Genomic DNA, 25,339 nt, shown 5'->3' with positions numbered 1-25,339 from the left:
GCGCGCGACGACCGGCGAGCTGCGAGAGTTAGCGAGCTCGCTCCGATCCGATCGCTGTGTGCGTGCGAGTCCTAGCGAATCCATTGTAACCTGCCTTTGCAAAAGGATACGATCCACCCCGATTCATATGCAACGCATCATCGCACGGTAAGCGGTCGGGTACAGTATCGATCCCACCCACGCGTACCATGTGTGATGATGAAAGTGCATTGTAACAACGTGGTTAGTGTTGCAATCAGATAGACCTCTACAGCTCTATTCGCTTCGCCGAAGTGATCCATTTCACGTGTTTGCATAAAGGTTGTGACAACTTGTGGTGAGTGCACTATTTGTAGTATTCTTCTACGTCTTAAATAGAGTAATTAACAAAGTTAATTCAAAGAATTTAATAGATATTTACCGATATATCGTTCCTCGTTGTTTAGATGAGGTCCCACATATAGAGATCCACGTCAGTTGTACTGTAGCCATGTAATTAAACGGTGTGCGTCTGCTGTTGCATGATGGTGTTCTCACTAGATATAATTTACCAACTTAAAGCCTTACAATCGTGGCCAGTGGTTTGTGCGGCACGGAGATGAACGCAACACGCTGCCTCCCCCATTCTGTATCAAATGTAGCCTGACCAGACCGCTGTGCAGAGCACTGCCACAGCAGTCGACATCTAGAAACCTAGGGTAACATCCCCAGTATTCGGTCACTTAAGCTTTTTTGCAATATTTTTCAAACTAAAATAATACATACATACATCATATCTACAGCAATGTATGTGAAATATATCAAATTTCTTTAATCTCAACTTTCATTTCGTTAAATATCTCACAGAATTGCACAAAATCGCGAAATATTTCACCTTGAAAATTCCCCAGTATACGGTCATCGGCTCCAGTATTCGGTCACGCGATGTGCGCGTTCAAAGTCAATGCGTGTTCAAGGCAGCTGAAAAACGCGCGCGCGCGCTACCTTGTTGGCGCAGAATTGCATCGGGGACGTTGCGGCGACCGTTGGTGACCGAATACTGGGTCCTCGGCACTTGCATTCAACCCTTGTACATTGGGACACTGTATCGGCACGTACGGACATTTTGTTTCTCTTTTGCGTTTTTGAGGATACCATTACACTCCAAGCTTGCGATAAGCGAAAAATCCCGCGAGAGAACGGCGTATTTCTCGATTTTTAGCGCTTTTTCGGCGACCCGTACTCTTATAACTGGGCCTTATCCGCGCGCGCTTTTGGAAAGTAGCGCCGATTCTGCTCTTTTGACGGTAAAATTTGGGATTTTGGATGGATTTTTGGAGGGGGCTAAGGGAGTTTCCTATTGTGAATGAGTGTGGAAGTATGTGAATTAATGTGATTTGCGTGTGTTGTGACAGTTGAACTTACTGGCTGGTGACTAGTGATAAGTGACCGAATACCGGGGGCTGACCGAATACTGGTGCCCTTACCCTAGAGTAAAATATCCCGTTTGCGGCAGTTTAAGCATTGTTAAGGGTTTTTCCAATTTGTAAACAAATCAGGCAAATTATTTTCAACCATTTCATATATCAAAGACAAGATTATTCATTAACGCAATTGTTTTCATGAAAGAAATTTACCATTGACCAACGCAGTTTTCATGATTTACCATTGACCAACGCAGTTTTCATGATTTACCAGGACAAAACCCGGCACAATTTTTGCCGATAAGGCCGTCAAGGGCGATATGCGACGTAGTATTTCTGCTTGCGGCACGATGTACAATCCCTATGCAATACGCGCGTTCTCCGCGATCTGTAGCTGAACGCCTTCACATGTCTCGCGAACATTGCGTAAGCCCCAATTCCCATTGCGAAAGCACGTGAAAATAGCGTGCGCACATGCATTGGCCGCAAACAAGATCGCAATTCTGGCGGTGTTATTGATATCTTTCTCGCGTTTTTCTCATTTTTTTCAATGGTAACATCCACTTTCCGAAAAAAATGGCGGCCCACATCGGCTCGCGAAAGTTCTATTTTACGTGAGGATATGTTTCCAAAATCCATAAACATCGAGAAAATGACAAAAAAAACAGTTTCTTGGACCATTGTTTCTTAACTGTTATGTTAAGAAGTACCAAAAATTTCATTTTGGATGCGATATGTTGTCATTTACGTGAGAAAATTTCACTTTCGTCAGAGATCGTGCCCATTTTATCGGTTGGTTTTTGTTGATTGCTAGTGTGTTAGTATATGTGTAGTGTGCATGTGACATTGCATTGCCGTGTTTAGCTGTATATTACCGTGTATGCTGTACCTGCCGCGAACGGCTGCACGGCCACTTACTAACGCAGTTACTCTAGTTAAATTTAGTTCTAGTGACGTAAAATTTACTAGGACAGGTTCCTAGTTTCTAGTGTTTTGCATTGCGTTGTATACGACCTTCGCTTTTGACGGCAAAATCACATTAAAATGTCTCTTATTTTGTTTTATTTTACCAATAAGATGATTTTTACCACTCACCTACATCGTATTTTGCTGATGGTTGAGTTGAATTTGGTGTTTTGTTGGTATCCAGACCTTATTATGCTTAAAGTTTATAAAGTTATAGTTGAATTTTTTGGAGTAGATTGTGCAATGATTTACAAAATCAACGAACTACATGCACCACGAATGCTCAACCGGAAGTACCGTGGTAGCATTTACATACGCCCGTGCGTTTTGTGTGTTACTTAAAGCTTGTCGTCTGCTACGTACATGTATTTCCGCACGTGCTGCTCTCATGATTTGACCTTTTCATCTGTCACTTCCGCTCCGACAAGGTCATGAACTTTTCCGACTCGCTACGTTGTAGCGAGAGTGATTGCCATTCAAATAACACGCAGAAGATGAGGAGTGAAGCAATACGGACGCTTACAGACCTGATTTTAATAACAGATTTTGGTGGGTTTTTGACGTAATTTAAAAAAAAATTAAAAATCGCATACCGATCATTGAATGAATATCATAGACTATGGGGATTCCTTATATTTTAGTTTTCTACAATTAATAAAGATATTCATGAAGGAAACGTACACCCAGCGCTGAAAATGACAACATATACGAATAGGGTAGACGTGCAGCCCGGGCTGCGTGTAGTTATATCAAATGTAGTGACACCGAATGAGAATAGCGCTGGCTCAATGGGTCAGCAAACAACACTACAAGACTACAAGTATCCTGACCCAAAATGACTGCCCGAGCCACATTCTCAGTGCGCATGCGCATGAAGAGAGGCCAAAAGAGCCACGCATCTTCTGGTCTCTCTCCTCCAATCACCGTAGCTCGCGGTCACAATGTTTGTGTATGATGCATACACACACGCACACACACATGTGTCTCAGTGGCACACTACGGTTTGACTGCTGTATGCCGTACACAGTTTAAGCAGCGCCTCAGTCAACAGAGCGCAAGCACAGATCCCTGACATGCATAATTCATGTCGCCCCAGAACCCACTGAGAATGCCTGCCACTCCACCACTCAACTCCCGATTGCGTACAGAATATCGTTATCTCGACTATCAACTGTGCGATCGCAGCGAGGAAGAGCTAAAAATATCTTGGCCTCTTCTTTCTCGGGCTCTCTCCGCTCCGCAATGCCCTTGCCAGGTCTTACCTCGTTGCTGATTGGCTGAGCCACAACTGCATTGGCCGTGTGTATTGTGAGCACCGTGTCTCGCTTGCTGCATCGCTAGCATGCACAGCGCGTGTAGTCACTGCACACTATCCCGCTCTTGTAACCCATTTGTATGTACTCTAAAACAGCCTCGCAGTGCACCACTGGTCGCTTGCTACGGAAATCTAACATTTTCAACATTGATCTATGCACTTCAAATATCCTCATACATACATTGTACATACTCGCACACGGTAAAAGTAGTATCAAAACATAGATAAATTGCTCGAAAATACAATAAAAAATATCACAAGAATGAAAAAAAATTGCATGTATGACCAAAACTACTCCTTTGATGACACATTCCTGGCACAGATTGCTGGAAAATTCGATAATATTGGGCAAAATTATACGGAAAATTTACGTTGTTTTCCAATAAGCCATGGAGGTGTACATGGTATCAACGAAAAGCGATGATGTCATTTTCGGAAGGCATTGTGGGAGAGCAAGCTGACCAATGAGGGAAAACCTTTCATAGTTGAAAGCAATGGCAAAGCGATCATCAACCGATACTAGCTTGCCGTCGTCTGCTATGGTAGGGATCAACGGCATGGTGCGTGCAGTGCGCTGAGCGAGACATGACGTCATCGCTCATGAACAGTGGGAGTGCAAACCGTAGTGTGGCAGCATTGTCCCACACGTTTATGGATATAGCACCGAGTCTGGCATTGCGCAATTGCATGCACAAACTTCTGTCGTTCAGGAGATTACGAAAAAACGCACACTTAGGGGTGACAATCGTCCAACTTTAAAGATGATATAAAGTTTTGGTATTACCTCAAAAGTTTCCCTGAATTTCCTTGTCTTAGTTTGTGTTTCAGGTTAAAGTACCTTTCATATAACTAACACTGTGAGACTTAACTCGCCCCAAAGTGCTCTCATGTCTTAGTAATCATGCAATAATGGTTTCGTACCAGAGCCGCCGCCGTCGTCGAGGTAGTACACGTATTATGCGAAACCATTATTGCATGATAACTGCGACCAGCAGCGTGCAGCCCCATACGCATACTGTGTAGCTAACTGCGACCAGCAGCCCCATACGCATATCTAAATGGGGCTTCGCATTGTAGCTTTCAGGATCATGACAGATTTAGTATTGCGGGTAAATATCAACTTAAAATCCAAAAATTTCTTCAATTTGAAGACTTACCAGTTAAGTTGAAGTATTGAAAACAGGCTTTGGGCAACGTTTAGTTTTGCCAATAGTCCCTTTCTGTTCGAATTGATGACTGAATGTGACTCGGTCGAGAGGACCTTGGGAGAGCTACACTGAATTGACGGCCAGCGCATGCGCACATAAACATCTTATCCCTTCATGGATTTGAAATTTGTTCGCATGTGATGTGTGCGTATGCGCTGGCCGTAGTAATCAGTGTATGTAGCTCTCCCAAGGTCCTCTCGACAGAGTCACATTCAGTCATCAATTCGAACAGAACGGGACTATTGGCAGAACCAAACGTTGCTCGAAGCCTGTTTTCAAGACTTCAACTTAATTGGTAAGTCTTCAAATTGAAGAAGTTTGTGGATTTTAAGTTGATATTTACCCGCGATACTAAATCTGTCATGATCCTGAATGCTACAATGCGAAGCCCCATTACGCTATGCGTATGGGGCTGCTGGTCGCTATGCGTATGGGGCTGCTGGTCGCAGTTAATTGCATGATTACTAAGAAATGAGAGCACTTTGGGGCGAGTAAGTCTCACAGTGTTAGTTATATGATAGATACTTTAACCTGAAACACGGAAATTCAGGGAAACTTTTGAGGTACCAAAACTTTTTATTATCTTTAACACCAACACTTTCAGTTCAGTGAATTAAATCAGGGTCAGGGAGGTAAACAATCATGTATAACACCTCCTTGGTTAAAGCTAGTAAATATATTATGTAAATTTAGTAGAATTATAGGACATGGGGGGTGTTTCATAAAGCTGTTCGTAATGTTACGAATGACTAATGAGCAACTGGTGATCATGTTCTTGTGCTGAATTATTGAAATTCTGATAAATATAGCCCATCAGAAGAACTGATCACCAGTCGCTCATAAGTTGTTTGTAACTTTGCGAACAGCTTTATGAAACAGGGCCCTGGATTCTATTGAAAATTATGACAACTGAACTGTTTGTGTTATGTTTTTGACTGAGTGTTGTTGACTATTGAATGTAAATGAACTTCGATGTTATCACTGACATTGTTCATCATATCTATTATTTCTAGGATTGTTCAGTATCTGCTAAATACACAAATCATTCCTTCAGTGCTGAGGAGACAACAAAAAATAAGAGCTGGAAATGGCAGAGACAGGCTCTCAATGTCAAGGAGATGACGTTTTGGCAAAGAAGATCTCCAGGCAGATTGAGGTAAGACTATTAGACGTTGAAATACATGTAGGCCTATATCTTGAAATTCTTAGGAATAGGAACATTGAATTATCGCCCAATTAAAGCTGTTCATACACATGTTTTGAGCTGCTTTAGATGTAGAATAAGAAATAATTTCCTGTTTGTTTGAGTTTTCTCTGATGCAGTTTGTGTGTATAAACATCGTAAAATGGTAGACACATGTTTCTAAACTTTCATTATGTAAATTTTTACCCTCACATGTATAGAACTTACGAAGACATCTACAAGATGTATCTGTTTTTTTGTCACATGTATATGTATGTTATTTTGTTCTTGCCACTTTCTTCATGCATTTTTTTTTTTGCTTCTTTTAGGACAAGATAATTAGTGTGATGTATGCAGATGAAGATAACTATTTACATTTGTATCATGGCTCATTGTATTAATTTGAATGTAAATCCACTTGGTGCCTACAAAAGTTGAAGGTAAAGATTTACTTCAGTGGCTGTATGCATCATAAGTCAAATCAGTTGTCAGTCAAAATACATAAAGTCAACATTTGTACTGTAGAATGTAAAACTAGGGCAAAACATGGCAACATGCTGTGTCCATGCATTTCAGTTCAAGGCTTTCTCAATATACAAATTCAAAACAAAGACTGTCGGGCATTTTAATGCTGTGAGAGTGTCGGAGGAGCAGCATTGTGCACATACTGGTATTAACTGTATCTGATCATGAACAGTACTTTGAACCATAGTTCTAGATGTGTCTCTGCAGATCTGTAAAAATTCTGAGCCATCTTTGCATGAAAATATGGTAAATTATTTTGAGGATTTTGTTATAACAATCTGCAAATCATCAGGAGCCCTGCTATTGAAATATGTAAGGATCAAATGTTTGTTGTTGTTTTTTTCATTATATGTTTTGTTTGTTACCTTGCAGTATTACTTTGGTGATTCAAACCTGAAGAGGGACAGGTTCCTGCAACTGAAGATCAGAGAGGACAATGGATGTATCCTTTCAAAGCTTCATTGTAACCTCCACCAAGGAGGATTTATTGTCCCCGCCGAACGAGTTCGAGCAGGGGACTATGAAACGGGCTCCGTACGTGTGTGTGTCCGTGTGTCCGTCCGTGTGTCCGTCCGTCCGTCCGTGTGTGCGTCCGTGTGTGATCAAAATGTTCAAAATGCTACTCCTTCGCCATTTCTAACCCGATTTTGATTCTGTTTGCTTTATATGATAGCACTACATGGGAGCTTTGAAACTTCTATACAGAATTTCAGTTGTGACCTTTGACCTTGACCTTTGACCTATATTGTACATTTTGCTTCAAAATGCTACTCCTTCGCCATTTCTAACCCGATTTTGATTCCGTTTGCTTTATATGATGGCACTAGGTGAGGGCTTCAAAACTTCTACACAGAATTTTGACCTTTGACTTCTTTGACCTTTGACCTTGATTTTTGACCTATATTGTACATTGCCTACAAAATGCTACTCCTTCGCCATTTCTAACCCGATTTTGATTCCGTTTGCTTTATGTGATGGCACTAGGTGAGGGCTTCAAAACTTCTACACAGAATTTTGACCTTTGACTTCTTTGACCTTTGACCTTGATTTTTGACCTGTATTGTACATTTTGCTACCAAATGCTACTCCTTCGCCATTTCTAACCCGATTTCGATTCCGTTTGCTTTATGTGATGGCACTAGGTGAGGGCTTCAAAACCTCTACACAAAATTTTGACCTTTGACTTCTTTGACCTTTGACCTTGATTTTTTTACCTATATTGTACATTGGCTACAAAATGCTACTCCTTCGCCAGTTCTAACCCGATTTCGATTCCGTTTGCTTTATGTGATGGCACTAGGTGAGGGCTTCAAAACTTCTACATAGAATTTTGACCTTTGACTTCTTTGACATTTGACCTTCATCTTTTTACCTATATTGTAAATTTTGCTACTAAATGCTACTTCCGGCGGGGACATATATTACGCACCGCGTAATTTCTACTTTTCCTTGTTTTATGATAGTTTCTGTTTGTTTGTTTGTCTGTCTGTTTGTCTCTTTGCAGAATAACTCGAAGAGTCGTGAACAGATTTGGATGAAACTTACAGGAAAAGTTGGCAATGACACAAAGAACAGATGATTGAATTTTGATAGTGATCTGGATAACTTTCTCTACCCAGTATACTTATTTTATGGAAGATCATGATTGGCAAATAGGGCCAACACACAAGGGAGTTCAAGCTGCTTGTTTTGTTTTGGTTTTTTTTAGGTTTGCATACGCACACTGGAAGTGCACTCAAGGCGCAGTATGCAGTAAGCTGCTGATGAGGTAGACTCTTGTATATGACAGAAAGGTTCCCTTTACTACCATTTGGAAATAAGAGCCATTCTCAGCATGAATGTATGGGTGGAAATGGCAGAGGTCTGTGCTCTCCAAGTGCCTTTCTAGTTGTATTTAACATCAAACTATTACATTTTGATATTTATTATGAGTCTTCTGAAAGTGAGCAGTAATCAAATGAATGCTATTGTCTGTTTGTTTGAAGTACGCAACCTTGAATGGGTCACTTTGAAAAAATTAAGTAATTCAGAAACAAACTCCATCATTGGCATGCTTGTTTGTTTGTTTTGTTTTTTGTTTGTTTGTTTGTTTATTTCAAAATCCTGTATTATTCTAACAATAGGTTTTTAACTTGTAAGGTCTTACAAAAAAGAATTAGCATCCCACATAAGCAAACATTTATTGCATTTGTATGGTCTCTTTATGCAACAAATTGAGTTTGTTCCAAATTAATTTCCTTGACCTAAGTGATCATTAACAAGGGGTTCCACTGGAAGTTATGATCAAGTTCAACCGCTTGAAGGCTCTTACTGAAGACTTCAGTGTCATCATTGCAGCCCTGGAAAAGTCGCCAACTGGTCTCATGGAGGTTAGATCCTTATGTCCTAATTTGCATTTTGCATAATTTTCGATAGCCCTGCAGGGTAGTCTGCAATGCAGAACAGGACAAGTTATTTTGGAAAGCTGTTACAATGTTAGAATACCAGATGCCTTGATGAGAAAAGAGCCGTTTGTCAGTCACGCTTAACCCTAATCAGGCTGGGCTTTTTTGGCTATGCTATATCTGGGGGGGGGGGGATTACGCCCCCCCCCTTCAGATCTCGCCTATCGAACGCGCGATCGCGCTGAAAATCGGCACACGCGACGCCCGCGACGTATTCTATCAAAATGTATGGTTGCTTTCTCCGAAAAATATTTCTTTTATTTTATATTAATTAATTATTGTAATTTATGCATAAAATCAGTTTGGGGCTCTAAATCACTTCTTTATGCTCCAATTAAGCTAATTTCTTTTTAAAAATGTTTCTTGTATCATTCTTCTGAGACATAGGATAAAAAAAAATCTGTATCGGAATTAATTTCTTATGTATTTTATTGTTTTTTGAATTTCTTATGTATTTCATTGCTTTTTGACCTTTTGTTTTTGTTTGTTTTTTGGCCAAGATTTGTCACAGACATTTTTCAAAGCATTATTATGCTAAAATAAATTAATTTCGGCCATTCTAAGTGAAGATATGAATTTTTATGTGAATTAATTGAAAAAACACAATTTGCATTGGATTTGTACACAAAATCACGTTTTGGAGCAATTTTGGGGTTGACAAATTTTTTTCGAACGGGCGTCGCGTCAAAACGGTATGCGCGGGCGCAACAATTTGGGTCTCAAAAGTTGCGCGATACTTAAAAGAAAAAAGTCATGAAACATCGCGGCGGGAGCTTATCGCGATGCGAAGATATTGCGCGAAACGTCAAGGGGGGGGCGGATTCCGCCCCCCCCCCCCCCCCAGCCTGATTAGGGTTAAAAGCATGACTTACCATTTGCAGATGAAACAAAAACTCAGCATTAGTGCTTCAAACTAGTTCTAAAATGTGAGTTAGGGATAGAAACAACTTATGTAAAAATTTGAATCGGTATAATCAATGTTACGTATAGTTAAATATACAAGATGTGAACAATAGTTGTAATAAAGATGTTTCCAGACTAAACCGTCAACAGTTATGGTTTATCGAGAAATATAGTGATATCTCCATATATATTTTAGACTTTATTGCGAAAACTTTTTTGTGATACAACTGACACATATGCATCAAATGTGATATCTTGAACATTTTTAAATCACTTCTCCAAAAGGTAAACAGGACTTTTAAGGATATTGATAATGCATTATGACAAAGTGGAAGGTAAATCATTTAAAGAAAACATTGTAGGAGCTTTTGTTGGAGAACAGCTATCAGTGATGTAGATCTGTAATGGCTTCACTATAACTGGGAGGGGTTGTAACCTAACCCTAACCCACCCCCCCCCCAAAAAAAAAAAACAAAAACACACACATACACACACACACACACACACACATATTTTCATTTCTTCTTAGCCTTTTTTTTTATTTTGATAGAAATTCTAACATTCTCTTGGTCTAATAGTGTTGTACTTTTAACTAAAATTCAATGAGGAATCTGATGTTTGATTGCATATAAAATGTATCAATTCAAGTCTATTTCCTTTGTATGTAAAATTTGTCACTGTGAGTCTGTCTTGAATATGAATAATGTTACCGATTGTTTTGATTTATAATCCATCATTTAATTCAATAACGTTCTAATAGATTAGTGAAGACAAACTAAAGATTCGAAGGGCGCCCTCTAAGCCACTGCCGGAGGAGACTGCAAACTACTGGAAGTCCATTAGGGCCAGAAGCGTATACTGCGTAAGTTGCTTACCTCTCCCTGCACCAATATCTCACATTTCCTCATACAATGTACTTTATTCCTGCGTGAGGAAACAGATTCTTGTTTCATAAACATTGACGTTTATGATAATGATAATGATAATGATAACGATGAATTCATATCGGTTGAATTCCCAATACAACAGAAGTTTCAGTCAGAGAAACACTGTGTGGATGGCTGAAACAGTCAATCAAGTTTCATTAAATCAATTTACGTCTGACAGTTCGGACAGTCTCATACATTTTGGATTCAGTTAAAGTCATTGCCATTATGGTACCATCACTTTGATTTTAAATTATGAAATGCACTGTTAGGGCACTTGGGATATAGAGCATAGCTGAAGTAGTTGCGATACAGTGGAACTCCGCAACTTATTCAGTGAAACTTTAACCAATAAAATTGTAAGTGAGAGTAGACGAACAAAATGGTAGAGGTTTCATCTAAAGCAGACATTAAATATGAAAGCTGTATGATTCTTAAGTCTTGCACATTGTTGCAGAATAGTGAAATTTGCTGCAACCACATGCACTAGTTAGAATAGGCAGTGACATCAGCTCACACCTTCCCATTGCTTGAACAACAACAACAACTAAAAAATGTTTTTAAAAACAGTAATGTTTTTGGTTGCTACTATAGCAACTACAAATTCTGTCCCCTAATTGTCTTTGTCAGGTTATCGCCAGACTGCAATAGTTTGATGCAAATGATGTGCGACCGAATCTCGTGGATTTCATGTCAGAACAAAAATTAAAGTTTGAAACTATTTTTGTACAGCTCTAGGAAGGTGAGGCATTCATCTTCTCTAATGTGTACATGTGGTTGCAACCACTATCACTGGCAAAAAATGTTAACAAATCTCATCACCTTATTATTTTATTTCCAGTTATAATCAAACCTTTACATTCTGTTCATTTAAAGATAATATAAAGTTTTGGTACCTCAAAAGTTTCCCTGAATTTCCTTGTCTTAGTTTGTGTTTTAGGTTAAAGTACCTTTCATATAACTAACACTGTGAGACTTACTCGCCCCAAAGTGCTATCATGTCTTAGTAATCATGCAATTAACTGCGACCAGCAGCCCCATACGCATAGCGTAATGGGGCTTCGCATTGTAGTATTCAGGATCATGAAAGATTTAGTATCGCGGGTAAATATCAACGTAAAATCCAAAAATTTCTTCAATTTGAAGACTTACCAGTTAAGTTGAAGTATTGAAAACAGGCTTCGGGCAACGTTTGGTTTTGCCAATAGTCCCTTTCTGTTCGAATTGATGACTGAATGTGACTCGGTCGAGAGGACCTTGGGAGAGCTACACTGAATTGACAGCCAGCGCATGCGCACACAAACATCTTATCCGTTCATGGATTTGAAATTTGTGCGCATGTGATGTGTGCCAATGCGCTAGCCGTAGTATTCAGTGTATGAAGCTCTCCCAAGGTCCTCTCGACAGTATTCAGGATCATGAAAGATTTAGTATCGCGGGTAAATATCAACGTAAAATCCAAAAATTTCTTCAATTTGAAGACTTACCAGTTAAGTTGAAGTATTGAAAACAGCCTTCGGGCAACGTTTGGTTCTGCCAATAGTCCCTTTCTGTTCGAATTGATGACTGAATTTGACTCTGTCGAGAGGACCTTGGGAGAGCTTCATACACTGAATACTACGGCTAGCGCATTGGCACACATCACATGCGCACAAATTTCAAATCCATGAACGGATAAGATGTTTGTGTGCGCATGCGCTGGCTGTCAATTCAGTGTAGCTCTCCCAAGGTCCTCTCGACCGAGTCACATTCAGTCATCAATTCGAACAGAAAGGGACTATTGGCAAAACCAAACGTTGCCCGAAGCCTGTTTTCAATACTTCAACTTAACTGGTAAGTCTTCAAATTGAAGACATTTTTGGATTTTAAGTTGATATTTACCCGCGATACTAAATCTGTCATGATGCTGAATGCTGAATGCTACAATGCGAAGCCCCATTTAGCTATGCGTATAAGGCTGCACGCTGCTGGTCGCAGTTGTCATGCAATAATGGTTTCGTACAATATGTGTACTACCTCGCCGCCGTATGGCGGCGGCTCTGGTACGAAACCATTATTGCATGATTACTAAGACATGAGAGCACTTTGGGGCGAGTAAGTCTCACAGTGTTAGTTATATGAAAGGTACTTTAACCTGAAACACAAACTAAGACAAGGAAATTCAGGGAAACTTTTGAGGTACCAAAACTTTATATTATCTTTAATTATAAGTCATCGAAAGCAACTAGAACGTGGTGTGAAATGGCACTTTCAGGATGTCAGACTCTGTTCGACATTCTGCAAGGTCAATTTATAGAGACACATTTCTTCTTTAAATTGTTTTGCATAAGCTCTGTTTTATATTAATTAATGGTGGTAATTGACTAATTGATTTACTTGATTGAGTATGTAGGCAACCACTTTATGGTGTGTTGTAAATTTTGATACAACAGATAAGTTTTTTTAGGGGGTAGGGGATGACACTCCTGTATAACTGTCACATCCTTCCTTTACAGAAAGGGTTTGCTGTGGATGAGAGCCTTGACACCATCCAAGATTTCATGGACCAGTTTGGCACCTGCATCCACATCCAGATGAGGAGGGACAAGGAAAGGAAGTTCAAGGTCTGTTCCTCCCCCCGGTGAACATTCCCTAGTATCTGGAGGGATTATTTTGAGATGGGCGAAACAAAAGTCTAAGCTTGAGTCCCAAACGAATAAAATTTGACATGTGTGATTGTTTTTTAGATGTGCAAACTTTAACTTTCGACAGTGTTGAAAATGTGTTGCCATGTTGACATTTTTTTTTAAATTATACAAATTACCAGTGGATTTTGGTCACTCCCTTAGGTTTTGAGCATTTGACTTGAAATTTGGCACATGCAACTAATTTTTACGTGATCAAAACACGCCTGTAATCAGTGATGAACAATGAACTACCATGGTAACGTCATATATTTCAATCAAATCGTACACAAATATTGTAGAATAAGCTAAATCCGTCAGTTTTAGGATGTGGATATTAATAACATTCAGTGAGAAGTTCTATTTTTTTTTTTTATTTCACCATATATTTGTTAAGACTAGAAATTGTTGCAAGAAAATAGTTATGGGGTTTTCGGGGAAAAAATGCATACAGATACATAGGTATGAGCTTGTGTATATCAAGTGTGGTATAAAGTACTGTAAAACCAGAAATATTAACATGCACTTTGATTTTAACCCTAACTTACCTGGGCTATTTAGCAAGCTTGAATTCCTGGGGGGGGCCATTATGGCCCCCCCTTCAGATCTCGGCCGTTTATCGCGCGATCGCCGCAAAATTTTGCATGAACATAAAGCCGGATGTAATCTACAAGACTGTTAAGTTCAATTTTCAAAAAATTTGCAGTTTTTATTTTAAATTAATTAATTATGCAAATATATGCAAAAAAACTCATTTTCGTCTATAATTGGCTTATAAAAGCTTATGGAATGCTGATTTTTGTTTTAAATTTTCCTAGTGACATTCCGAACATTTGTACGTAAAAAGAAAATCAGTATCAAAATTAATTTCCTATGTTTTCTATTGTTTTATCATTTTTTAATGTATTTCTTTGTTTTTTCGAACTTTTGTTTTTGTTGTTTTTTTCAGCAGAATTTGTCATACACATCTTTAGAAGCATAACTATACTAAAATACATTTATTTCAGCCATTAAAATTAAAAATATGAATCTTTATATGAATTAATTGAAAAAACACAATTTGTATTGACTTTGTACACAAAATCACGTTTTTGAGCAATTTTGGGGTGGACGAACATTTTTTGAAGGGGCGTGGCTTCGGAACGGTATGCCCGGTCGCGACAAATTTGGTCTCAAAAGTTGCGCGAGACTTGAAAGTAAAAAGTCAGTGAGCGGCGCGGTCAAAAAATTTTGCGCGGCGGAATGGTCGCGGAATTTGTCGAGGGGGGGGCCATTATGGCCCCCCCCCCCAGGTAAGTTAGGGTTAAGAGAGCCAAAGATTTGTGAATATTGAAATGCATTCAAAAATTCTTGTCTACACTATATGCATTGAATGCCAGCAGCAAGGCGAGCAAATTTCATGCCGCCAAAAGGCTGTCCACCCGAATTTGCAAAAATTTCATGCCACAAAAATATCATGCTTTACAGTATATGGTATGTTGGGCCCATCACATTCAACTCGACGTACTGTTGGATGAATCAATGTCTAATCTCTTTTAATCAGGGAGCATGTCAAATCAGGATGGAGATCTTACCCCTGAATCACTTTGATTAAGCAGTAACAACTGCATTAGCCCGATCATCTCTCAGTTTACTTAACAAATTTGTTAATGTATGTTTTTCCAGGTCATTGCCTGTTTACATCATCGGTACATGCACTCTCTTACTGGCAAATACGATTTGACCGATTCTTCAACTTTTGTACATACATACACCTATGCATATTGATGTTTGAAGGCATTTTGTCATCTGATCAATGTATTGATTTTAGGGGTCCATCTTTGCCGTTTATGAATCGCAAGAAGCGGCCGAGAAGTTCATCTCCGCAGAGGATGTCAAGCTCAATGGCACTGAGATGATCAAAATGGCAAAGTAAGTCTACCTCTGAAGTCTTCCTCTTTTAGTGCCAAGGTGTAAACCCCTGTGTGCCACGTTATTCTGATCGAGCAATGTAGTGATGTAGTGATGAAAACATTCTATTTTTCAAATCTATCTAACACTTATAGATTTATGTTACCTTGGTTATGTCATGAGCAACACAGCAGAGAAAATGCCATGCTGTTCCTTGATATAAAATCATTGATTGTTTTTTTGTGAAAATCTGAAATAACTATTAGCTACATTATTGTATGGATGCTTGACTCTTGCACACAGAAAAGAGTGACAGGAACTTAGAATTTACTTTCAAATGTAGTCGGAAACATCACTTGATAGTCAATCACTGCATGAAATGCAAGCTACGTGTGACTGGAAGGAATCGAGAGAAACGCTGTACTGTGGCGTTTGGTGGTTTATTGATAGATTTGAGCAGGTTTGTGCGTTTTGATCAGAATATGCGAACCTGGCACGCCGTCGACTCAGTCAGGCATGGCACATAGAGAGTTAATATCTGATAGATATGTTGTGAGCATTGAGACATTAATTACATTATTGTGGCATTCCACCTGGCATGGTGACTTATCATCACTTGTGTAAAATTAGTACTGATAATTACAAGTGCACTTGCAAGTAGTTTATTATTGCTGATGAGACAAGTGGTTTCTGTCTGAGAGGAAATGAAAAAGTGAAATGACTTGCATGTATGGCCTCCTTGAGTGAAGCAGACAGCTATGGTGTGACAGGTACCAAGCAGTGGATACAGAATGTTGTTAGTGTGATGGTGGTGGTAGTGGCGGTGGCAGTGGTGGTAGTAGTGGTGATGGGGATTGTGGGCGGAGGAGAAGTCAAGGGTAGTGCTCATGGCTGGGTCAAGGGTCAGTAGTACCAACTCAAGTAGCCAACTGGGTTTGTCACTTGACATGTGAACTGACCAAAATAGATACTTAGTGAAATAAACTGCTGAATAAATGCCCGTAAAGTGCTACAAAGGGGATAAACGCAAAACTCCCAGAAAAAGTTGTTGCACAGAGCTGAGTAACAGGACTAGCAACATTGATCACAGCTGCACTGGCAGTCTGGAATACTATTGAATGTATAATTTAACATTAATTTGGTGCAAAACACAAGTACTCTTAAAAGAATGAGTGGAGTGATCTTGAATTTCTGTGGTTGGAAAAATACATTGTTTGTAAGATAATGTATTTATGGGACTTTTCCCACACAGATTCTAACCGATGGGTGATGGTTTAGAAAGTTGTTTAACATAGCAATTATCATGACACATATGAAGGAAACCACAGACAATGTACAGTTTAGCGACAGAAAATGGAGAAAAGTAAAGGGTATGTCCCAGTATTTTTGAAGTGAAAATATGACATAGAGTCATTCTGATTGGCAGGGAGTGAAGTGTAATCATGATTTGAACTTTCCTTTGAACATTTTTTTTTATTTCCGATGTCCTTCTGCACAGGGATGACTACTTCAAGAAGAAAACAGAGGAGAGGAAGGTCAAGAGAGATGATGAGAAAAAGAAGAAACTTGAGTAAGTTCTTCTAATTTTTGTTCTTCTCTTCTCACCCCATGATACTACAAAACACTAATATCAATGCCAGACATATTCACACAGAAGAGGTGTCACTCGTGTTTGGTCACCTGCTATGTTATTGTAAAAAAAAAATGGTCATTTCACCTTTTGGAAGAAATGTTTTTCATGATTTCACTGGAGATAAATCTTGAACTTTCTGTTTGTAGCATCCTGGATGGATTTAAATCCTTTGTGTAATTTCCAAAAAAAGAAAAGTTACAATGTATTATTAAGTGTAATGCAAAAGAGGAGCGCAGCTCTGAGGGATTGCTGAGGAATATAGCATGACGTGATTAAAGTCACATGCTGGTTTAAATCCAATATGCCATCATGTGTAAACCTTCACACAGTTTGAATGTTGTTGTTGTTGTTGTTGTTTTCCTGTTGGCAAGAGGCCATAGAGTTATGGATGATCAGCAGTTTGTCTGTGCATAATTGAAAATGATAAAGTCTAGTTTAGCTTTCAGTTTGACAGAAGAGTGTTAATGTACATGTAACACTAAAACCATCAATGCTTGATGTTTACAATATTTGAGGTCCCCAATCTAGGCGACAAAGAACCTACTTTCTGTTTCAGATTCAAGCAGTGAGGGTCACCCTCCATATTTTCTGTATGATGATACGTCCCCAAAAGAAGTGAAATTACCCACTAAAGAGGAAATGTCTTGATGAAACAGCATCCCCGGCTTGTCAATCTCTTTCTCCTATTGTGGAAGCTGTCTCATTTTCGGGTGGACAAAGTTGCATAGTACGTACTGGAACAACTTCTCAGTGTTAAGGCCGGCGCCTGATTGGTAAACTTGATTTGTTTTAATTTTTGTGCATCATTTTTATTTACAGAGAGAAAGAACAGAAGGAGAAGGACCAAGTTGAAGCCATGCAGGTACAAGTCACCTTTTTTTGTTGTTGTTGTTGTTGTTGTTCTTGTTGTTGTTGTTGTTGTTGTTGTTGTTGTTGTTGTTGTTGTTGTTGTTGTTGTTGTTGTTGTTGTTGTTGTTGTTGTTGTTGTTGTTGTTGTTGTTGTTGTTGTTGTTGTTGTTGTTGTTGTTGTTGTTGTTGCTGCTAATGAATTTGTATTGTAAAGCAGTAAGATGTGAGATGGTCTAACTCCAGGGCTGCCAACTCTCACTCATTGAGAGTGAGACTCACTCATTTTGGTCCTTTCTCACTCTAAAACTTTACTTCATTTGCATGCACTTCTATTGATCTCACTCATTTTGACTCCTAAATTATAGCATTGGCCTATGGGAGTCTCACTCTCAACTAGTTTCCAATGTTGGCAGCCCTGTAACTCTAAGGTTGTTCTACTCCATTATGAAATACTGTACGAGCTGAAATTTTCGCGGTGGTTATATTTTCGCGAATTTCGCGAATTGCGAAAATAACAACACGCAAATAAGTAAGTTCAGTTAGACCCTCGAAACCGCGAAATTAACTACACGCGAAAATGTCCTCCAAGTAGCAATTCGCGAAAATATCTGTACGCGAAAATTTCAGCTTGTACAGTAGTCAACATTCAAGGCATACTAAGGGTGGTGAATTGGGTACTGTGCTGCCCTGCAATCATGTGGCTCATGTCTGAGTCCAGCTGAGTGTTGTTGCACGCTGCCATACCATCCTCTCTGGTAAGAGACTGATACACTCTGTCTGACATGCAAAAGGAGGCTGTATTTTTCAGGCCTAATTTTCTTGCAAAGAGGGAGGTGTCAATCCTGTATTAGGTGATCTGCCACAAACTCGCACAGATACACATACACACATTCTCGTAAGACGCTCAACCGGGGATATCATAGTTTGCTCAAGGTGTAACCGGGCATATTTCCTTATTTGTTGTTGTTTTTTTTATTTATATTTTTTTCTGATTATTTGACTAATTGAAATTGAAAACCATAATAGATAATACTTAAATACAGTTCAGAAAGTGATACTGGCTGCATGTGGTTCCTGTTTAGTGATTGATTTGACAATATCGTATGAATTTCCACCAGAGCGAATTTGACGACTACGAGAAGGGCTGCGTCATTCACTTCAGTGGGGTCAACGACCAGACATCGAGGGAGGACCTGAAGGAACTGTTTGGTGACCACGGCGATATCCAGTGGGTGGACTTCACTAGAGGTCAGACAGAGGTTGGTATATTGACCAATGGACATTTGTCTGCCCACGACATCTTTGTGCTAACATAATGGCAAAACATAACAGGGCCTGACACTAACTTTTTTTGTCTGGTGGCTGGTTCAGGCCACTGAAATCTTCAAACCTGAAATGTTGGTGGCCTGAAATAAAAGCAGCTATTTAAAGTAACTATCCATTTTGAATCTTAGTTGCCTGATTGGGCCAACCAAAGATAAATTTGATAGCCGGACATCAATTTTTAGTGGCCTCGGGCCACTGGACCGCTGCCAATGTCAAACCCTGTATTTTATATGAACTTTCTTTGAAAGATAGAATAGTTATCAGAAGGGCTCAAATTCGTCTTCCACCATTTTGAATTTCCTTGCAATATATCAAAAGGGTCTTCCAAGGAACTTGTCTGGCTGAAACGATTTGCCAGGATAATTACAAATTTGTTTTGGAGTATTTTGTGATCAAGACTCAGATCGGAGTACGCGACTTCTGTTTGTGAAGCACCCTCACCAGTTAGTAGTAAATGGGTAAAACGGTACATGACGATTGATGCCCTGGCAGTGGTGGAGTTGCACGCGATTCATTCTCACATGGAAAATTGATGGATACTGCAATGACCCAATTTGTTGATTATCAATAATCGATGGTAAAGCCTTGCAATCAGGTATGTTCTGAGATTGCAATACTGTCGCCCTACCTTATTGGCGAATATTTTGCATTTTTGACGTTACCCAACTGAAATCATGTGCTCTCACCATTACTCCACACATTTTGTACGAATGTGTGTCGATTGCAGAGGAAAAATTGACATCGACAATTACCTGCAAATCATTTTTTAAAGCAACTCATTAGGTTTTGTATGGATTCATTTTCCTCTCAAGTTCTTACATGACTCCAAGTGGCACTCCTATGATGCCTTGTTAACAACAACAGCTCCCTCATTGTTTGTGACAGGTACAGTTTAGACCCAGCTGATGCAAATGTAGTCTTGAAATAACTGATATCAGCGATACCAGTTAGAATGAAAGAGAGGACCTTAAGTACGCTACATCTACAAGAATCTGCTTAAATAGAATAGGCCCAAACTTTGGTGCTACCAGGGCCTGAATTTATGCTTTTACAAAAAAAAAAAAAAAAAAAAAAATGGTAGCCCGGTGATATGTAGCCTTTGTCTTTACTTACCCCCAAATTCCAGGGCACCATTCGTTTCAGTGGGGAAACCAAAGCTCAGGAGGTGCTGGATAAGGCCAAGGCTGCCAATGAGGGCGTCCTAAAGATCCGGGACTGTGAGCTGACGCTGAGAGTCCTGGAGGGGGAGGAGGAAGAGGAGCACTGGAAGAAGGTCTTTGAGGACAAGTCGCGAGCCAGAATCAAAAAGATGCAAGGTGAGTGAGGGCAGTGGGGTGCAGAGAAACTTTCAAAATGCTGAAATACAGACTAATGATTGTGCAGATGTCTTTGGTGCCGGTTTAGTAGTTTTTAAAGGTACTGTTTACCTTTGGGAGCAGTGATTTAAAAAATGTTTTAGTCATTACATTTGATTCATATGTGTACGTCAGTGGAATTACAAAACATCCTACCATATAAAAATGTTGCAATAAAGCCTAAAATATAAGGAGATATCACTTTATGTCTCACTGAACCATAACTGTAGACGAATAGTCTAGAAACAATTTTATTATACCTATTGTTCACATATTGTACATTTTACAATACTTAACATTGATTATACTGATTAATTTCTTTACACTGGTTGTTTCTATCCCTAACTCACATTTCAGAACTATTCTTAAGCAGTAAAGCTGGGTTTTTGTTTCATCTGCAAATGGTAAACAATGCCTTTAAGCTGAGGGTCTGCTGCGACTGCAGATGTTGTATTGATGTGTGGTACCCTTCTCTTTCCTTAGTGGCCCTCTTGTGTGCATGAAAAACAGTGTGTTGTATAGTTTTGTTAACTTTTCTCTGTCTCTGTCGGGGACATAGAAGAAAATGGTTACAATTATAGGGAAATAATGAGGAGGAGGGGGAAATGAAGAAGTAGAAAACTGTGAAGAAAAAGAAGAATAAGAAGATGAAGGGGAGAGGAAGAAAAGGGAGGAGGAGGGAAGAAGGAATGGGATGATCCACTGTATGTATCAGTCTTTGTGCAAACTCCAAGAAATGGTAAGAACTGTTTGAAAGCATCAAATGTTGCATGGCCATTTACAAAGGAAGTAAATAATCTCACTTAATTGTCTATGACCTGCCAGAAAATGTCGGTTCCAATTTTTCATTGAAATGCCCAAATTACTTTGGCTCAGTGCAGAGGGATAGGCGATACCAATATAGCTGTGTAGATAGATGAATAGTCCAAGAGACTGATTTGAGACTTTGTTGCACTCAAGTTCCTTTTCCAATATCATTTGTGTTCATTTCATCGGTTGTTTTTGTGATGCTTTTGGATGAAACTTTGCATGTTTGCTAGGGAGGAGGGGTAAGAAGCAGAAAGGATTCAACAGACGTGAGAGAGGAGGAGGGGACAGGGGCAACCGCAGAAATCAACCCCAGAACAAGAAGATCAAGTTTGACAGCGACGATGAAGGTGATGGCGATGATGCTCCCAATGGCAACACAGAAGGTATGCATAACCATATCAGGGCAACTACCCTCTGGGGACAATTACCCCCTGGCTAAATACTGGTTAGTGGTAAGGTTAGAGTAAAGATTAGGGTTAGAATTTAGGTTAGGGTTAGGATTAGGGCCAGGGTAATTGTTCAGGAGGTAATTGCCCTAGACCCATGCAGAACATCTTGAATGAAGAGTTTCCCGTATGGCTGTGTATGGCTAAGAGAAGACAAGTAACAGTTATGATGCAGTTTGAAAGGCAAGTTCAGCACAATATACACATGGATTGAGTAAATGCAGCAATATCAGTAGAACACATCAGTGAAAGTTCGAGGAAAATTGGACAACCTTTTCAAAAGTTATGAGTTTATAAAGTTTTTATGCAATCTCTGCCGGATGACAAGACTACAGTTTATGATGTCTTATGCATAGATAATATAAGGAAAATATGAAGAGAATTCCACAAAATTTCATTTTTTGAAAAAAAAAAGTACACATTCCCTTGACTTGTTACTGATGTGTATTAAGGGTAATATTATTTCCCCTGCCTACTGAAAGAGGAAAGTCATGTGCTCTATTATTATGCAATAAAACTGAAAATACGAAGTGTATGCTGAATTTTCTTTATGTTTCCTGCATATCGTTCTGCGCAAGTGACATCTCAAGCTGTCATAGTCTTCTCGTCCAGAAATGGCGGCAATAAAACTTCAAAAATTCTTAAATTTTGAACAGATTTTGTCTGATTTTCCTCAAACTTTCTGTGATGTGCTCTACTTATATTGCTGCATTCTCAGTTCTTGTGAATATTAAAGGGATCATATAGATTCGGTTGAGACCTACCTTCAAGTTTGTAAAATTTTTTGGTGAGATAATGAGAAACCTCTTATGAAATATGAAAAAGCATGTAATTCCATGAGGAATTCAACATTTATTTGATGAAAATTGGTTTTGAAATGGCTGAGATATCCAAAACAGAGCGATCCTAATAAAGTGTGGGACCCAACTTTTATTATGATCACTTTGTTTTACGTTGTTTTTGGATGTTTCAGACACTCCAAACCCGATTTTCATCAAATAAACTTTGAATTGCTGTTAGAATGGTGTGTTCTGTACTATTTCATAAGTGTTTTCTTGGTATCTCGCAAAAAAGTTAAAAGCCCAGTTCTCATCGCCACCAAAACTGTAGCATCCCTTTAAGGTTAACTCATCCTTTTATGACAGACCTTGAGGGGAAAGTGTAGGGAATGTACATCAAGGTTGAATTTGTCTTCGACCTGAGATTAGCATCACATCATCTCCCCCTTTTCTTTTCTTTTTTCACTCTAGGACAGAGTCAGGGAACGAAGCGATCTGCGGAGGATGATGGTGCTAAAGAGCCGGCCGAGAAGAAGGGGAGAGTGGAGGAGACGACAACGAAGAAAGAGGAGGAGGAAGCGTAGCCCACGATTGTCGCTGATGACCGACGTGGTAATAATTAGGAAAAGCAAAGACCGGGCCTGCACCCTCAGCATAGAGGTACAACGTTAGCAGCTGGATCTCAAGGGACAATGCTTGTTTTGCAGTTTGTGATTCCAGGACAGAAACAAGCAACAAAGATGTGTGGTTTATAGAGACATTACTTCTTCTTTTCCTCTCCTTGTAAATTAAAAAAAAAAAAAAAAAAAGACAGGGAATGTATGTTTACCCTGTTGAGTGCATGTTGTAGCAAAATCAGCGCGTCCTCAATGGGTTAACAGTGTGTCAAAGGACAACATTTGCCCAACATCAGTTCATTTGGAAAGAAAATCATGGGAATATGTATGAGTATTAAAGTGAAAAAAAAAGAAAGAATGAAATTCCCTCCACTTGTTTGTACAGCAGCAACAACAACAAAAAAATGATGTACCTCAAACAACGCTTTGATATAATGCACAATGATGGAATTTATTTTCAGTGACAGTGAGGTAGTGTGTATGGATAAATGATTTGTGCAGATATTTGCCTTTCCCTGCCATTCTTTGTTGCAAAAAGAAGAAGAAGAAAAAGCAAACTATAAAGTGGAGAATACTTTGGTTGACAGTATCAGCTCAGCAGCAGTGTACTTTTATCACATAGTTTGAGAGGAGGCAAAACAAAGAGACAGTAAATCTCTATCCACTGGCTTACTCATATAGATAAGTTCAGTGGGCAATGTTTAAATGTCAAAAGCAGCTCAGCGGTGGTGATTTCAGACATGTTGGAAAAAAAAAACTCAAGGAGAAACGTTGTGTGGACAGATACTGTAAAATAATGTTTAGCAGTATGTTTATTTTGTCAAACTTTGCGTGTCAACTGATGTTCTTGAAATTAAAGACTGGCATGAAAAGATATTGCCTCTCCAAACAGAAGTGCACTGCATGTTAACTCATAGAGGAGAAAATTGTCATTTTTCTTTTATTTTTACTGGGATAATGCTTATATCTCTTTTTTTCCTCACTATGGTTCTTGATTGGAAATTTAGCCACACACACAGTTGTCTTACAAGTCCCACTTTGTGAAATATTTTGCTGGCGAAATGCATGGCATGATAATTCACTTTCCTTCTTGTCTCTACTCGTGCCATGATATGAAAAAAGTATCATTTGGCTTTTCAGTCTCAAACAAACCATGAAATGCTTTGTAAACTGCTTGTTTGTTTTAAAGATCTCATATGTAGCCATCGCTGTGTACATTGCAGTGTGCTCAGCTATGAAGTACTTTTGTACCAGTATTCCTGATGGTCACCAGTCAAATTGGATATCCGTAATGGCTGGAGATCAGTGACAGCCTGCTGTGAATTTGAAAGCTCATCAGCACTTTCTCAAATTTTCCATTTCCACTTGTTCCAGCTGGTTCTGTTACAGAATTTGCTCAAGCGACTTAAACATCCCCTGAGAATGTTGTAAAATACTGCCCTTTTTTGCATTTGCATGTAACTTTCATTGATACCATAAAGCAAGAAATACTTGCAGCATGAAATTTTTGTGAATTGGATCCGACATCCTTTTTCACCACATGAATTTTTCACAAATTCTTACTAGCATCTAATGTGTTTAAGTAAGTAGACAAAAACTTCTGCATGTATTTCAATGTTGCAAATCTTGGCTCTCACAAAATTCGTGAAATGACAATGCATGCAAACATTTCTGGTTTTTACAGTATTATTTTTGGAGTCTTCTGTAGCCTGCTACTCTGTTTCTGATGTTAGGTAGGAAGTTTCCTGAGCATACTGTGCATTGGAATAGTTTCCAATGCACAGTATGCACAGAAGTAAGATTTCCTTGTCATTACTGATTAGATGCACTAAGTAGTAATGGTTATTCTTTTTCTTTCTTTCTTTTTTGGAAGTTGTGCATCAATCAGGAGTGTGCATAGCCATAAAATGCTTTAAATAGTGAGGGCAATCCTTTAATAATATTTTCTGGTGTGGCTGTTTATGCACATATTACAAATATGAAAAATGTGCAAATAGTTTGTTTACTCTGTGTTGTCAAGAATTCAAAGATACTGTATGCTAAATATGTGAACAGTCATCAAAATCAGGAATCAATGTGTAAAATTTTTTCCTTACTCATCATAGTGAGAACTGTTAAT

At 39.1% G+C, this 25,339-nt stretch overlaps 1 protein-coding gene across 2 annotated transcripts; it reads left to right on the top strand.

The window, feature by feature from the left end:
• Positions 1-215: 215 nt before the first annotated feature.
• Positions 216-25,339, top strand: LOC140245013 (lupus La protein homolog). 2 transcript variants are annotated; one of them, XM_072324604.1, is made up of 13 exons: positions 216-316; positions 5,926-6,027; positions 6,952-7,021; positions 8,842-8,948; positions 10,687-10,788; positions 13,348-13,455; positions 15,326-15,426; positions 16,904-16,975; positions 17,858-17,900; positions 19,006-19,146; positions 20,340-20,529; positions 21,609-21,761; positions 23,075-25,339. In XM_072324604.1, the coding sequence occupies exons 2-13, from the start codon at positions 5,959-5,961 to the stop codon at positions 23,185-23,187; spliced, it is 1,269 nt and encodes a 422-aa protein (XP_072180705.1). In that variant the 5' UTR covers positions 216-316; positions 5,926-5,958; the 3' UTR covers positions 23,188-25,339. The 2 variants fall into 2 exon arrangements, with proteins under 2 accessions (XP_072180705.1, XP_072180704.1); XM_072324603.1 differs by having other exon boundaries at positions 221-316; positions 5,885-6,027.

Source organism: Diadema setosum, chromosome 22 (assembly GCF_964275005.1).
Source record: "Diadema setosum chromosome 22, eeDiaSeto1, whole genome shotgun sequence".
NCBI lineage: Eukaryota > Metazoa > Echinodermata > Echinoidea > Diadematoida > Diadematidae > Diadema > Diadema setosum.
This window is presented reverse-complemented; position numbering and strand designations above follow the sequence as displayed.